We start from the raw sequence: 16,537 nt of genomic DNA, 5'->3' as shown, positions 1-16,537 counted from the left end.
TTATCTGTTTGATTTCTTCGGGTGTTGGGAATTTCAGCAGTTGATGATACGTTAATGGTACGGCTCTCAACTCGTGCAACCATGGTCTTCCTAGGATGATATTATATCCCATATCACCATCCACCACTTTAAAAAGAGTCATCTTCATCACTCATTTGGCGTTCGTGAACAGTAAGATCTCTCCTCAGGTCGTCACGCTTGCGAGGTTGAATCCGGCGAGGAGTTTTATCGAATGAATGATGCTTCCAGTGAGTTTAGCGTGCTCCAATACCCTCCATTGTATGATACTGGCCGAACTCTCTGGATCCACTAAAACGTTTGATTTTAAAATCTAGTACATTTAAATAAATTACCAAGGTGTCGTTGTGCGATAGCAACAATCCGTCTGCGCCCTCCTCCGTGAAAGTGATATCATCTTCGGCAACTTCCGTAGTCTCTTGCTATGGTTTATTGATACATTTGTCTTTTTTGTGCCGAGGAGGTGACCTCGTTGATCTTGTTCCCCCCAAAGATCATGTTGATCACCGAGCGTAGGGGATCTTATCCTGCTTTCGAAGGTTTCGCATTATCACAGCTGCGACTGTAGTTTTTCTTGGCCCGTTCACATAAGGATTCTCTAATATGCCCATTCTTCAATAGTATCACCACCTCTTTCCGCAGATGTCGGCACTCCCCAATCCGGTGGTCATTTATCCCGTGGTATTCACACTAGAAGTTGGGATTTCTCTAGCTGGGATCGGATCTCATCGGCTTCGGGAACTGCGCTGCTTTGATGTTTCTCACAGATGATACCAACTCCACTATAGTGACATTGAAAATGTATTCTGATAGACTGGGTTAGGAAGGATCCCGCGTACCTGACGCTTCTTTGTCCTGCAAATATATGTTGTTCCGACCATGATCAGTTCTTATGTTGGTAACGAACCTGTCTGCTGACCGGAAGCCTCTACCACGTCCTTCAGTCTGTTCATAGGGCAAAAATTGCCCCCTCGAAGATCGTCTATCTGTGTCAAAATCGTCTTTTGATTTTTCTTTATTCTTCTCCCGTCCTTTTGCCGATGACGGGAAGCCAACCTGATTATCTTCGATCCTTAACTTTGGCTCGTACCGGTTTGGACATCCGCCCAAGTTGTCACTTGGAATTCAAGCAAGCTTTCCTTCAGTTTCCGGGAAGCGTCTGAACTTCTCTAATTCAGACCCTTGGTGAATTCTTTAGCCGCCCATTCATCCAGGACAACCGGGAGCAACATCCTCTCCTTTTAGAATCGGGTGACAAACTCCCGCAGCAACTCGGATTCTCCTTGTACAATTCTGAATATATCGGCCTTTCTGGCCTGCACCTTTCTGGCCCTGACATGAGCCTTAATAAAAGAGTCCGCGAGCATCTCAAAGGAATTTATGGAATGCTTTTAAATCGCTTCGGCACGTCGGGCATTTTAAATCGCTTCGGGATTAATTTTGGTGCCACACTTAGATTGTACTGTACCTGAGTATATTTCTTTGAGTCTGGTCCTTTCAGCACCGATGTTGCACCGGAATTTGGTCCATGCTGGCATTCACTTCCCTCATAAACCATAATAGTTCGCTCTTGAACGAACTGTTCTCGTTGTTGGGGCCGAATCCGCTCTCTCCAGCCCCATCGGAGCCAACCTCGCCCCTCAGGGTGTTGTTGTCGACCCTCTGTGTTGCTTGATTTGAAGGAGGACGGGAAGGAACTAGGCCTCGTCTATTCGCATTATTGGAAGCCCCCGATAATGCTGTCACGCCCCAAACCTGGGGAGGTGTGGCTGGCACCTGGTGCCATACTGGCCCGAGCGAACCACTATGTAACTCTTTCTTTTCTGTAATTATCATGGGCCAACATGGCCACAACTCGTAATGTACAATTGTAAGTGGGCAAATGTTATATCAATAAACTATCGTTCATAAAATATGAATACATATGGGACGTCAAGGCCTCTGACATACTATACATAATAACCCTGTGTCTACAAAGCCTCTAAGATTATTTGACATCAAATGGGATAGGGTACCGGCTGACCTATAAGTATGTAGTAAAATTCTGATACGATGACTCATAGACTCAGCTGCACTCCAAATGAGATGGAATCTAACTGATCCTTTTACTGAATGTCATTCTCATCTACTATGAGGGCTCGTCAAACTGATTGTCTACACTTTCGGGCATGAAACGCAGCGTCCCCAGGCAAAAGAGACGTCAGTACGAATAATGTACTGAGTATGTAAGGCATGAAATAAGTATATAAAGGATATAAAAGAAACATTGAGTAAAGGACTCAACCTGTATATCTGGATAGATTTGTAAATTATGAAATATTTTTAGTGTCATGCATATGCGTACGAGTGTCATGTAATACATAGGTATGCACGTATATATCATCATCAAGTTTTTTAGGGTATCCCATCATATCATTTCGGCCAATACGGCACCGGGTGCCAGCGACGCTTCCCCAGGTTTGGGGCGTGACAAATGCCTATTTTAACTCCATCATAACCCTATCCTACTGTATGAGCTAGCCTAGAATGATCGCTTGTTGCTCTTGTAGGCCCCTTACTGCATCAACAACATGCTCCTCTTCAGCATCATCGGGATTAGCCCCCCGAACATGTCGTGGGTACCGTCTGTCGTGGACCGGTGAGGCATAGTTCTCCTTATTGTGGGTGTCACTGACTGAATCCTCGTGATGAGGCTGGTCTCCTTGAGCCTCGAGATTGTGCGTGTTGTTAACACCATTGTCTGCCATTGTTTGTGATTTTTGCTAAGACAAATAATCAAAACACGTTAGTAAAAGAGGTAAGGATCAACTTAATTACACGATTGTCTAGGCCCCATGGTGGGCGCCAAACTATTTACCCGTAAAATGTTACAATTGAATTTATACGTAGTTTCTAGACAATTTGAATTAATTCGATCCTGAAATAATAAAATAATTGAAGAAATACGCTATACTTAGCCTTGAAGCGAATATAAAATCGCGAAAATAGTAATTCTGGGAGTAGAGCTTCGGGATACAACAGTAATGAAATCAAGGAATAAGAAGATAAAATTGTATAAAGCTTTGAATTGATTATAATTTAAGTTTGCCAGAAAAGTCGTGTCCCTTATAATGATAACAGAGCTCACTATTTATAGTTACACATAGGGAACAAGGTCCTAGGATCATGCCCTTCTTTAATGTCAATCATGAGGGTCATTGAAGAAGGTGTAACGGTGAGCATAAATGACAAATTCTCTGTAACGAGCAGCACACTAAATACTGTGGAATATTCTTCATTAAATGCTACCGGCGAAGGGTATTTATTGCATCTTTACAAGTATCATTCTTCCTGTGACAAACGTAACAATTGCCTTCGGTTTTAACTATCCTCCGCCTTAAGTTCCACGTGTAACTCTCTTAAGCATCCACTTAGTATAATATAATTTACCCTATACAGATGTCTTGACTAATCAAAAAAGCACTTCAACAAACAGATTTGATCTTAACCGATTCAATTACTGCGCGGTTAATGTCATTCTTCAAGCTTGATCTTTGTCGCAGCTCACAATTTAGTTCTCAAAATATAGTTCCGGTTTGATACCCAACTTAGGTTATCAAGACATATAACTGTTAATATGTTGTTAGACGTTCTATTATATATTAAAATTGATGAATTATCTAAATATTAAATTTAAACTCATTGTAGACATGAAATTCATTTATTAATGTGTATATTTGACCTAATGGGGTTTTGCTAATTAAGGCTTTACGTGCATCCTAATCTTGAATTCTATGATTAAAAGTTCATTCCATTAATACTATTTAGGATTTTTTACTTTATAACTACTCCATCTTTACAATTTTCCTTTTAAAAAAATATATTGAAATAATAACTAGAAGTAATCATTGAAGAAATTTATAGAAGCTTCTTCATATATAGAGATATCTTAAATCTTAATCTTTGCTTAGATTTAATCCTTGCTTTGTGACTTTGTGCTAATCGTACTTGAAAGTAATAATTCTTAAAGAAAAAGATTTCTTCTCTTAATCTTAATTAATCATCAAAATTTCTTGCTTATTTATGTACATTAGTAATGGAAGACAAAAAGATTGTCGATAAGAGGGAACATTCATGCATGGCTACAAACATGATTTATTTGTTCACTATGTGGACCTCTTAATCACATATATTAGCATTAGATAGCTAATGTATACTCTTTCTGTCACATGAGCTCTAATCATCACACTTTAAACCCAACAAATCCCAAATATTCTTTAAGCAATTCTAAATATCACACGATAAAAGGAAACCTAGAGCAACGATAAAGTTATTTCGGTATGATCTATATGTTAGTGGTTCGAACCGTGAAATCAACCGTTGATGTTTGCGTCAGGGTAGGTTGCACTCAGAGGCGGAGCCAGAATTTGAAGCTTGTGGTTTCGGGATTCTAGTTCGTTTATGTTACTGGGTTCGAAATTAACAATTTATACATATTCAATAAATTTTTTAACATAAATACAGGTTTTGGACCAAAGTTACTGGGTTCGGCCGAACCCGTAAGTGCTATGCTAGCTCTGCCCTTAGCTGCACTGCCCTAAATTACACCCCAATGTGGTCAGAGGCGGAGCTAAGATTTGGACCTTATGGGTTCGAGATTATAATTATTTTAAGTTATTGGGTTCCAAATTAATAATTTATAAATATTCATTATATTAAAATTTTAAAATACAAATACAAGATTTGAACAAAAACTATTGGGTTCTGCCGAACCCGCAACCAACACTGTGGCTCTGCCCCTGAATATGGTGTAACCCTTCATCGAACCTGCATCAACGTGGGATACTTTGTACATCGGATTGACCTTTACAGGATAAAAAAAAAACTTAAATCCATTATTTTGAAAAAGGCATAGTGTAACCCCATTACAATTTTAAAAGGAATGTATAAATCTTCTTTATGATCTAAAAAGCTAATCGTGTTCTTTAAAAGTCTTCTTCTTGAATAATCTATTGTAATAACATAAAGGTTGCCCAAACAATACACATATAATGTACAATTTTTAAGCCAAAGTTGGTCCTACGCACCCTTGGTTATAATGTTTTAGAACATGATTAATAGTAGCTCTCACTAATCCTACACACGAGGTGGGCGGCTACTACTTCTTTCATTTGAGGGATTAATAGAAAATAAACTTGTTTCAATCTGAAAAAAAAAGGATGGAGCAATATGAAAAGATTAAAATGTGGCTACGATCTTGTAAAGAAATTACTAGCTATAGATAAAGCAATGGTGGAAGTTAGGAATTTCGTTAAAGATGTTCGGGAATATTCGTATAGAGTTAAATTTAATATATACATAATATAAGTTTTCGACAAAATAATGTTTAATTGAATATCCTAGATCATTGTTGATGCACATTGGGCCGTTTGTTTTTCATTATTTTGTTGTTGCTATTGTCTGTTTATTACTTCGTTTTCACTATTTATGAGCCGAGGGTCTATCGGAAACAATCTCTCTATCTTTCTACGGTAAAGATAAGGTGTACATGCACATTATCCTCCTCAGACCCCATTTATAGAATTATGCTGGGTATGTGTTTTTGTAATAAAAAGGCAGACTTAGAATTCTAACTTGTTGGTTTCTACCTTTAGGTTAATACTACTGAAATCATTATACTTCTGAAATTATGAGTTCAAAATCTAATATATTTTTAAGTTTTCATAATTTTTCACATTTATACTTTTATATATATATATATATATATATATATATATATATATATATATATATATATATATATATATATATTGTGCCAAAAATAATAGGTTCGGTTGAACTCCTAGCTGACATGCTCCATACACCACTTATACCGAATGGTTAAACCTAGGGGTGTACAAATCGAACCAGAAAACCACACCAAACTGAAAAGTCAAATCAAACTGATTAAAAAATCTGATTAGGTTTGGTATTGAGTGAAAAAATTCGTACTATACCGACATATAGATATATAATTTTTATATATACTTTTAAGACTTTTCATAGAATTTTCTTTAAAAAATATTTAGAAATATTTGCTATTCTCTTAGATGTAATATTTGTTAAATATAAAGTGCTATATTTTTATTAACTTTAAATAATGGATTGTATGATCACTTTCTTATCAAGTGTTAGTGAAATGCGTCAATCTCTTTGTTCTTCCATATTCATATGTCAAGATCTATTAAATTTTTATATCTTTTTCGAATTTGAAGTGGTATTTCAATAATTTAAAATTAAATCAAACATATAATTATATAGGTATCATATTAATTTTTATGTTTAATTTATTAAATGTAGTTAACCTTGAAAGTGTACACCAACGAATTAGACGACTCAAAAAATAACTATCACTAAGAAAATTCTCCCATAAGAATATGTTAACAGATCATATGTTTGTCAATTATTTTAATGTTTACAAAATATATATTTACTTATAAAAAATTTAACAAAGTAAGATTAAAATAATATTCATGTAACAAAAAAATCAAAAAAATCAAAAAAACCAACAAAACTGAACTAATCCAAATTGATATAGCTGATTTCGTTTGGTTTTGATAAAAACTGAACTACCCCGGTCCTGTACACTCCTAGAATTTAAACCAAAAAAACATTCCTTAACATATAATTGCATTAACACAACATTCCAATAATGTAATTCCAGAATAGAAAAATGCAAATGTATTTTCCAGATTTTTTGCAGTAGGTAATAAAAGTGGCCCTAAGACAGCTCTTTCTTGTGATCCTGCTAGGTATTTTGCCATCTTGAAAGTTATTGATCTTAGCTTGAACTTATGGTACAAATTTAAAGTAATAAAAACATAAGGGGCCTAATGTTTATCTTTTGTACATTCATTATCCTAACAAGCTTTCATGCTTCTATAGTGGTTAGCATGTGTTGATCCTCAATGGAAAATTTAGGGCATTTTCAAAAGAACATCTATTGATTTGGAAAACACCTTTTGGGTCCCTTTTATTCTATAAATATGATTATATCAATTAAATATTAAGAGGGGTTAGCTTTTTATAATCTTTCTATCTGTTACATCTCATCGAGGCAATTCTTTAGCATTTCTTCAAATACTTGGGAGGCCTTTACTGAGAGGACACAAAGAAGTCGGGCGCATCCAGGAGTGTGGTCTAACGGTCAATTAAACGGGTGAAAAACTATGGGACAAAAAATGCTATATAGTTTCTTTCGTTCTGCCTAAGCTTTGGTATAATAACAAAAATTCGAGTGTAATCTCACAAGTGAGGTCTAGGGAGGGTAGTGTATACGCAGATCTTATGTTACCTTGTGAAGGTAGATAGGTTGTTTCCGAGAAACCCTCGACTCAGAAAAAGCATAGTCACAACATAATGAAAAGAAATACATCAATGGAGAAGCCATGTAAAATGTAGTAACAAAACAGTAACAGCATGATAATAAGACAACCGGTAGTAATAGAGATCTGTGTATAAGAAAATACGAGAGTAATGATGATACTACATATATGAAAAGATTGCTTAAGCTTTGGTAGAAAGAATTATTTGGTAACCTGTGTTGGTGGGAGACATCAGGTGCATAGTGGAATAGTTGAGATACGGCAAACTATCCCGAACACCATCATTATCAAAATAGAAAAGTACATAGCTTTTTTCCAAGAACAGCCTTTGTGGTCCGGCCCTTCTCCGGAACCCGCACATAACAAGAGCTTAGTGCACTGGGCGGCCCTTTTTTCATATTCACACATGCATTTTAGGAATTAGATACCAAAATAAACTTTTTAAAAAAAAATGTTATATTAAAGAAGAGGGTGGATTGTTGTTAAAGGGGGTAAGCAAGCAAAGCTAATGATTCATGAAGGCTGGCTTTGTATTCATAATAAAGCTATGAATTGACACTTTATAGATGTTATATGGACCCTATGATGATAACCAACAAAATAGCTCAGAATAAGATGTGATTTTGACACTTTTTAGCTTTCAATATCTGCCTATTTATATCTCTAACTGAATTTAGCATTCTATCAAACTCACCTTACAACTTTAGAACAACTTTCAATCTTAAAAAGATGGATCTTGATTCAAATCCAACAATTTCACAAGCACATCCTGAGACAATGGACTTCCTTTCGCGCGCTTGGTGCAGCTTTGCAGTTCAAGCTTTCCAGCCAGAGATGCAAGATCAAGCTCTCATTCTCCACGAAAGCTCGATCAAGAATTCAATCATTGACAACAAACCTCCTCTTCCGGTAAGTTAATAACTCGACAACAACAACAACAACAACAACAACAACAATAACAACAAACCCAGTGTAATCTAAGTTAACAACTCGCAAATCATGTTTAACATGACACAATTACTACAAAACATTGAGGTTCATAGTTAGCATTAATATATCATGCTGGTGATCACAGAAGATGGAGAAGAGTATGAAGATGGATGATACAGATAAGTCAATACCGCCATGGAAATCCAACGATGTCAAGGTAAGAAATAGAATACAAAATATGTGCATTATCACCTCAGATTCTTTCGAGAAGGCTCATGACATGCTTTCATTTGTTCGTTAGTCGTGGATATGGATGCAGCAAGCAATGCATCCAGAGTTGAATTACAACAGCTATTTCCAGAAAAAATGGGTAAGTGCAGAAACATTCAATTATCAAAAGCTTTTGGATTTAAGCAACATGCACTGCAAAAAAGCCGGAATTAGCAAAATACTCCGTCACTAATCTGTCGCTAAATCGCTCGTAGCTAACAGAATTTCTTGATAAATTGTCGATAATCCGTCGCTAAGCTATAGAATTTGTCCGTCGCTAATTCCTATTTTTAGTAGTGATGGTGAAAATAAACTAAGTGAGGAGAGCTTGTTTCATGCAGATGCCATGGAAAATAGGGCCATTAAAGAATGTGTCAATCAAGAAATGGATCAAAGAAATTAAGCAGAGAAGGAAAGAAGAGAAGAGACTACAGAAGGCTGAAGTACATGCAGCGATATCAGTGGCAGGTGTTGCAGCTGCCTTAGCCGCCATCGCTGCTGAAAACATGAACCGTGATGAATCAGGAGGTACCAAGGAGTCGGCTGTGGCGTCCGCAGCTGCATTGGTTGCAGCACAATGTGCAAAAGTGGCAGAAGCTATGGGTGCAAAGAGGGACCAACTTACCGGTGTCATTGGCTCAGCTATGAGTGGCACAAATGCTAGCGACATTCTGACCCTTACAGCTGCAGCTACGACCTGTAATGGCTTCTCTCCACCTCTTAAAATACATAGTGTGCATAAATATAATGTGCATACCAACTAAGCTGTTACAAAACCTAACGTACCAATATCTAAACATAAAAAAAATGCAACTAAAACTCGCCTTTTTCTACTTGCACCGCTACTGTCTCAGCACTCAGAGGAGCAGAAACACTCAAAGCAAGAGCTGGCTTCAAGAATATTATAAATGGAAGCACACCAGTTCTCCCAATTGATAGCAACGACTACAACTTTAACTATGAGAAGTGCATATCAATTCTCTCCAAGGGGGCAGAGCTCTATATCGAGAAATCAGATGGTATGTCTATTTCTCTATAATTAATATTTACCACAAATGCTGTCAGGAGTTTGAACAGAAAATTGTTGCAGATGAGCATTAAGAGAGGGATCAATATACCGTATTTCCAGATTCAGATGCAAGAGTTATTCTTTGAATATTTTGTTGGATAATCAACTGATGCTTCTTTTGTGTTTTGCTACATTGAACAGGAAGATCCAAGCTAAGGTCGGTGTCTATTATCTTAAATGGTGAAGCCAAGGTGTGAACATAACTGAAATCCTTATATCTCTTCAGCTGATATTCACTTGTTACCTACCTACAACATAAGTTTGCTCCAATAACATAGCAGCGTCTTAATATCAAGGAAAATGACAGCGATTTCGAAAGGCAAAACTAAAGCAGCATTCTCTTCTCTGTTTTATTTCAATGATAACCCAAAAAAAGGAAGAGTGAGGTCACAGACAACATCTCAATACCATGTGTTCCAATCTGAGTTGCTCGGCCTCGGGTATGGGTGTCAATATGGGTGCAGATCTAGAGGTCGGATCCTTTATGATCTAAATTTTAAAATTCGGGGGCACGGATCCAGGTAAGAATACGGATGTGGGGATTCGGCTAAAAACAGTTCAAACATCTAAAAATAGAGTTATAAAAATACGTCAAAATTATGAAACATCATGTGGAAAACTTACAAAGCATTCCGAAAAGGAGAAAATATTGATCAAGAGGAGGATTGAGAAGGAGATAAAATGTAAGAGATTGATATAGAAATTTCTCTATTCCATTTCTTTAATTTCACCCTAGCTTTTGTTTAGATTTCAGAAATCATTGTATCTGTAATTCTGTTCCAAATTTCTCCGTCGATTTTAGTCAAAATACGCAAAACTGGTTGACTAGATCCACTACGAATCCCACACCCACATCGTGTCGACATGGATGCGGCACCGAAAGTGAAGAGTCCGAGTAACTTAGGTTCCAATACAAACCTAAATTCCTTACTCATGTTACAGGTTATCCTAAGAACAACAAAGGCAACTATGTTGAAGGCCTTCTCAAGACAAAAGGAAAGTATGTCTTTGTATGCGATACTGTTTCTTCACCTCAGCATTTCTTGCACTTCTCGCATTATATATCTGAACGCAATGCTTTCTATTATGCTAATTTACAAATTTATGAACAACTGCACTTCCGATTGTAGGTGTTGTATTAGACCTACATGTCGAGCTGTATAAGGATTCTAACGGAGCAGAAACAGATAGTTGCTATCTTATTGTGCTAACAACAAACAGGGGAATCATCAAGCTCGACATGATGGATGATCACCAGCGATACAGAATGTGGTCAATGGCTATTAACCAAATGCTGACGCTCTCTACTTCATTTCCAAAATACGAGCTTCAATTTTACAAAAGCTAAACTTAATAAAGATTTATGGCATCAGCACATTCGTTGTACGAGTTTTGTTGTGTAATTATAGGTTATATAGCATTCTAGCTTCTAAGTTGTCTGATCTGTTAATAGCTACATATTCGGGTTTTGTTTTTGGACTAGTTACGTGTTGGTTAATTATATTATTTGCTTCATGTTTTTCTTCGACCATAATCTTTTTACTTGATGAATTAATTCTTCTGCTTCCAATTATGTACCTAAACTCCTAAAGCTCCCCAAGTAATAATGTGGAGAAGACATTTCAGTCTCATAAGCAACACCTAAAACTGCACCCTCTCTGGAAATACGGTCAAAAACAGATGTTCAAAGTCTAAGCTATGGCACTCTTTTTGATGAATCACAGTGCTGGTCTTTCATGTTCAACATCAATTAAAGAATATCTGACCAGAATGGAACCAATAATAGCGTGAGAGACATTATGTAGACAGCGACAACAACCACAAAAAAATCCAGTATAGTCCCACAAGTGGGGTCTGGGAAGGGTAGTGTGTACGCAGACCTTACCCCTATCTTGAAGTTAGAGAGATTGTTTTCGATAGATCCTCGGCTCAAGGGAAGATGAAAAGAAAGCAGTAGTAAATAGCAGTAACAACAACAAGATAATAAGAAAACGAAGCGAAAAGAACAGCATGTAGTAATTGAAATCTAACAATAATAGACTACAGGACAAACACAAATAGTACTGGTATGGGAAGATTCAGCAGACAACATTGGCTAAATAGGAAGCATCCTACCAAGGAAAAGACAAGTTTAATATGGTTCTTTATTCAGAACCGATTCTGAAGTGCATTGAAATCCTCGTGATGAGTTATCAAAATGTCACTTGTCTCTGTTGGAAATCGTTTTGAACGGAGTATGGAATAATAGAGGAGGGCAATACCAATGAACATGGTTGAAATAAGGCAATCAGTGGACAAACTAAGCAGAACGGAGAGAAAGTAATGTTTCCAGACTAAAGCTGAGTCCCATTTGCTGAAATAGAGAAAGAAAAGAACACGAACAAACTAAACCGAAGAGGAAGTTGTAGCCGCCATAGTTCACATGAACTGATGTACTCACATCTATGCATCGGACCACACATTAAAAACATCATATCTTGATGCATCATACACAGTCAGACATATGAATAGATATAGCCATATACGTACTAGTGGGAATTAAAAAGTGGACACTGAAGCAAGAAAAGTCACTGAGTCAAAAATAATGTTTTTTTTTCTTCTTTCCATATATTTCCTTTAGCTTTTCTTACAAAACTTAAGTAACCAAACCACGTCTACAAAATTTTCTAAGTTTCCGCTAAATAGCAGAAACTCAAGGCCATCCCTCCAGGAACAAAAGAAAAAAATAATGGAAATATAAACCAGAAGGCAAATGATACTAGAAACCATTTACACCTAGAATAGTTAGAGAAAATTTAAACACCAACTTGTAGATTCTATTTTGCTCATCAAGGACAGAATCACTGGCCTTTCAATGCATACACAGCAACAGATGCCTGAAGTTCTCGATCCACCTTGAAGTGCGCATGGAAAAACCTTTTTATCTGTCAATCAGACAATCACACAAAAATGCTTAAATGAAAGAAAAAAGAAAATATAAACTGTTTAGAAGCAGAATGAGATGAAAGAAAAGCAACCTCTTGGAAATTATGCAAAGCTAGAAAGTCCTTTAGTAGTTTTTCCTGTGAGTCAAATAGCACAATGTGACTAGGTATAGACCAATTCTTAGCAAATTCTGTTGCGAAACCAGCTGGATTCAGCAGGAACTGGTCAGACTCGTCTAGAGCTCCCTTCTCTTCACTGTAGAAACGATTGGCATAAAGAAAAGTTCAACTTCGGTTAACCAAAACAAAAGAGGATCACCAGAGATATCCAGAGTAAATTGGCAATCTAGAGTACATACCTTGGTGTGCAATCCAAGAAACGCATAGGAAGGTTACGGTGAAGAGTTGAGTAGTAAGGTGTCGCGTGGCAGGGCGTCAAGAAAAGGATACTTTTCACTGTCCCGTTGTTCGCCTCTACAGAGAGGTAGTTCATTGCATCCTCTGTCCCTCTCTGTTTAAGCAAGAGGTTACAGATATGAAAAAACAAAATCATGGAAATAGGAATTTTCTGATGCCATAGTGCAAACAAAAGAAAAAGAAACAAACTACAGACATTCAAGCTTAAAAGAAAATTCTTACTTTTGACGTAGGTGAGAAAAAATGTCGGAACTTTGGCATACCTGATGAACCATACTCATGTAAAATGCCATCGGAATATTGCTAACTACTAGGAACAGGATGGCCAGTTGCAATTTCCCTGAGCTCCTGTCGTGAGTGCTTGGAGATCTTTTACCTCGGCCATTAGACTTATCACGTTCTCCAATCGTTGCCAACCAGTATCCAGAGAACATCAAAGCTATTGGAAGCACAGGGAGGACAAACCTGTGTGTTGGACCGTTCAGAAAACGACAAACACTTATTCGATCAACTATGCCTATGACATTATCGAATGCAAAGATATAATTTGAACAAGTACCTGAACTCTTTGTGACCCAACAAGCTGTAAATTGCCAAACACCAAGCGACTAGACCAGCTAGCTTCCACTGCTCAGACTTGAAAATGCCAGCAAGTGAAAATGGTAAGAATGTGAAGATCATAACTGTAAAACCCTGAGTGAAGTACCAATGCCACACGTGAGTTCCATAATAGTCTCCGCCAGAAGAGAGAAAATTGAACTTCAGAAAGTTCAGAGGCACAAGGACCCAAGTGCCGTATATCCAGCGGTCTACCAGAAAAGTAAATCCCAGAATTAATGTCCTGATTCCATGTGTTAAAAGTGGTAACGGATTTTGTCAGTATGTAATTTTACAGTACAAAGAGCAATAGATCAACCGCAAACACAAATATTAATATTAATCATAAAGAACAAGTTGAAGTTTAAAAATAGATATTACATATTTTAATGATGGGATGACATAGTTCTTAGAAGAAATGACACTTACCCAATAGGAATCACCTCAAGAAAAACAAATTTCAGCTTCTCACGTGCAACATACAACTCTAGGACACCGATATAAATCCATGTAATGGCACTTGTAGGTCGGATTGCACATGCTAGTGCAGCTACAGCTAAAGCCCATTTTCTAGACTCCCGAGAAATTTTGCTAGCAGATGGTCTAATGCAAGGCCAGTAGTACAGGCTCACAACGGTAAGAACAGTCTCCAGACTATTGGATAAAGTACGCGTGATACAGAAAAACATGAACCAGTTTGTCAACTGGGCAAAAAGCTGCAGATCGTTAAGTACTTCAGTGTCAAAAATATTGGACCGAAGCATCAGCAAGTAAACTATGAAACACCTATAAAAGCAAGAGCATTTGTGGATCTTTGAGTTAAAAAAAAATACACAAGATAACAAAAAGCAGGATCAAGAAGATGATATGTGTTACAAACGAAAAGGATACCGAGAATTTCGCAACACGGTCACCAAATAACTCTTGAGACAGCTTAAACAAATAGAGGTCCCCAATAGCTGAAAATGTTGACTGCAGCAGTCGTGGACTCCTTATCTGAAAAGAAAGGAGATTTTGTTAAGCATTGCAGGAAGAACGTCTGACTCATATAAGCAATTATCAATCATCAAACAAAATGTGCAAAAAGCAAAGAGCTAAAATCGCCGATCAAAAAGCAGCATATACTATATCTTACTTTTAATTGCACCATCTTGCAATTCAAATAAGGGAAATGGGTACTCAGTTAACAGAGTTCAGCTGTCTACAAAATGTACTCTGGAGAATATTGACAAAGGTGGAGAGGAACTTAAATTCAGTGAAAGTGTCTAATGGCGTCTTTACGATAGTACAATATTACATAAAGTATAGAATAATGTACGGAAAATGTTTCCTTTTCAAGAGAGTAGAACAAAAAATTTGGATAACCTAAATAGAAAGTAGGACAAGTAGAACTGAACAGAGTAAACGGGCAGTCCGGTGCACTAAGCTCCCGCTATGCGCGCAGTGGCAAATCTAGAGGGTAATGTGTGGGTTCCCGGGAACCCAATAGCTTTTGCACAGTCCTTTTATATGTATTAAAAAATTCATTAAAATATCTATAAATATTTGATTGTAAACCCAATTGATAACTTGAGATCGTTATAGGAACCCATAAACTTCAAAGTCTAGATCCGCTAATGTGCGGGGTCCGGGAAAGGGCCGGACCACAAGGGTCTATTTCTGCAAGAGGCTGTTTCCACGGCTTGGACCGGTGACCTCCTGGTCACATGGCAGCAACTTTACCAGTTACGCCAAGGCTCCCTTCCAGGACTTGAAAAGAGTAAAATATCAATAACCAATCTCAACATCTCCATTGACACCCTAAAATTTCTAGTTTCATAAATGGGAGAGCTTCTGCACTATAGTATCAGCTTTGTTATCAATTCCACTCTACAAAATGAACTTATAAACTAAAGACATATAGAAAACAGTTAGAATTTGTAACTCTATGTGAGTGTGAGTGTGAGTGTGTGTGTCTATATCCATTTATTTTGTCATATTAAGAGCCAACCAAAAAAACAATAATAAAAGTTAATTCTTTCAGAGCTGAACAATAAAAATTCAATCTTTCAGATTTAATTCACAATAATAAACTCCATAAAATTAAAAGAACCCAAAAAATAGTAAAATAATTACCATGAACCAAGGTTTGTCAAGATGAAAAAAGGAAAGAACTTTATACAACACAGCAAATATTACTGGATGGAAATAACTCCTTATACCCTTTTCCCATTCCCACGTCAAATGTCCATATCTGCAAAAATTTCATCTAAAAAATGGTTAAAATTTAAATAAAAAATAAATTCAAGAAACACAAAGAATTGGGAAAAAGAACACAAACCCAAATGTGATTTGATGTGCAACTTCAAGGGCTTGCCAGTGTTCATCTGGATTGAAATATGTTTGAACCAATAAAGCATTTATAAATCTAAAACATAAACAGAGGGTAAAAACTTTTTTTAATAAAGGGTGTGTGAATTTGTTGTTTTTATAAGGTTTTGAAACATTGATGTTGGTAATATTGGGTGAAATATTGAGATTTTTTCTCTGTTTCATAGTGAAAATTGGGATCGTTGAATTTCAAGATTTTGTTAAAAGAGGAGGGAGATTTGGGCAGTTTATTAAAAAGAAGATTTTAATTGGATTTCTGGTGTCAGCTTAGAAGAAAAACAAGAGAATTTTTAGGTGCTATTTTTAAAAAGCTGTTATTTTTACAAACTCAATAGAGAAGGTGGAACTTTTGGGTGTGTTGCAGCCGATGGGCTACTATTCACTTAATGAGATCTACGTTCAAGCTCTAAGTATGAAAAATCTTTTGTAAGGAACGCTTCCCTCGAATGGAATCCTACGCGGTGCGAATTCGGATATAGTCGGGCTTTAGTGCGGGTGTCAGACATCGGGTGGGAAACCAAAAAGTTATACTCCAATATTTTTTTTTTCCTCTTCAACTTTATGTTATGCTTATTGGTTATTACCAGAATATTTTTTAT

The 16,537-nt window shown here is 36.8% G+C and overlaps 2 protein-coding genes across 3 annotated transcripts; one reads left to right on the top strand and one right to left on the bottom strand.

Moving 5' to 3' along the window:
* The first annotated feature begins 8,008 nt into the window (after positions 1-8,008).
* On the top strand, positions 8,009-11,158 carry LOC104229692 (VAN3-binding protein). Of its 2 annotated transcripts, none has more exons than XM_070162698.1 (8): positions 8,009-8,270; positions 8,440-8,508; positions 8,593-8,661; positions 8,903-9,260; positions 9,416-9,580; positions 9,772-9,821; positions 10,573-10,630; positions 10,761-11,158. In XM_070162698.1, the coding sequence occupies exons 1-8, from the start codon at positions 8,091-8,093 to the stop codon at positions 10,976-10,978; spliced, it is 1,167 nt and encodes a 388-aa protein (XP_070018799.1). In that variant the 5' UTR covers positions 8,009-8,090; the 3' UTR covers positions 10,979-11,158. The 2 variants fall into 2 exon arrangements, with proteins under 2 accessions (XP_070018799.1, XP_009780678.1); XM_009782376.2 differs by having other exon boundaries at positions 8,010-8,270; positions 8,437-8,508.
* Positions 11,159-12,197: 1,039 nt separating this feature from the next.
* Positions 12,198-16,304, bottom strand: LOC104229693 (mannosyltransferase APTG1). Its single transcript, XM_009782378.2, has 9 exons — positions 15,889-16,304; positions 15,684-15,801; positions 14,460-14,564; positions 13,998-14,284; positions 13,531-13,812; positions 13,235-13,436; positions 12,914-13,065; positions 12,648-12,810; positions 12,198-12,554 (listed from the first exon to the last, which is right to left on the bottom strand). Exons 1-9 carry the CDS (start codon positions 16,101-16,103, stop codon positions 12,471-12,473), a joined length of 1,608 nt encoding a protein of 535 aa, XP_009780680.1. The 5' UTR covers positions 16,104-16,304; the 3' UTR covers positions 12,198-12,470.
* Between the last annotated feature and the right edge of the window lie 233 nt (positions 16,305-16,537).

This window comes from Nicotiana sylvestris, chromosome 11, assembly GCF_000393655.2.
Source record: "Nicotiana sylvestris chromosome 11, ASM39365v2, whole genome shotgun sequence".
Taxonomy (NCBI): Eukaryota; Viridiplantae; Streptophyta; class Magnoliopsida; order Solanales; family Solanaceae; genus Nicotiana; species Nicotiana sylvestris.
Note: the sequence above shows the minus strand (reverse complement) of the source record. Positions and strands in the feature narration are given on the sequence as shown.

What these genes read in the sequence shown, in the direction of transcription:
- LOC104229692 (XM_009782376.2), top strand. Translation starts at nt 8,091, where the DNA reads ATGGATCTTGATTCAAATCCAACAATTTCACAAGCACATCCTGAGACA. An exon ending in GGAAATCCAACGATGTCAAG is followed by an intron (nt 8,509 to 8,592) that starts GTAAGAAATAGA and finishes TTTGTTCGTTAG; the next exon opens with TCGTGGATATGGATGCAGCA. An exon ending in TACAGCTGCAGCTACGACCT is followed by an intron (nt 9,261 to 9,415) that starts GTAATGGCTTCT and finishes CTACTGTCTCAG; the next exon opens with CACTCAGAGGAGCAGAAACA.
- LOC104229693 (XM_009782378.2), bottom strand. Translation starts at nt 16,103, where the DNA reads ATGAAACAGAGAAAAAATCTCAATATTTCACCCAATATTACCAACATC. An exon ending in GCACATCAAATCACATTTGG is followed by an intron (nt 15,802 to 15,888) that starts GTTTGTGTTCTT and finishes AAATTTTTGCAG; the next exon opens with ATATGGACATTTGACGTGGG. An exon ending in CTTTGCATAATTTCCAAGAG is followed by an intron (nt 12,555 to 12,647) that starts GTTGCTTTTCTT and finishes TCTGATTGACAG; the next exon opens with ATAAAAAGGTTTTTCCATGC.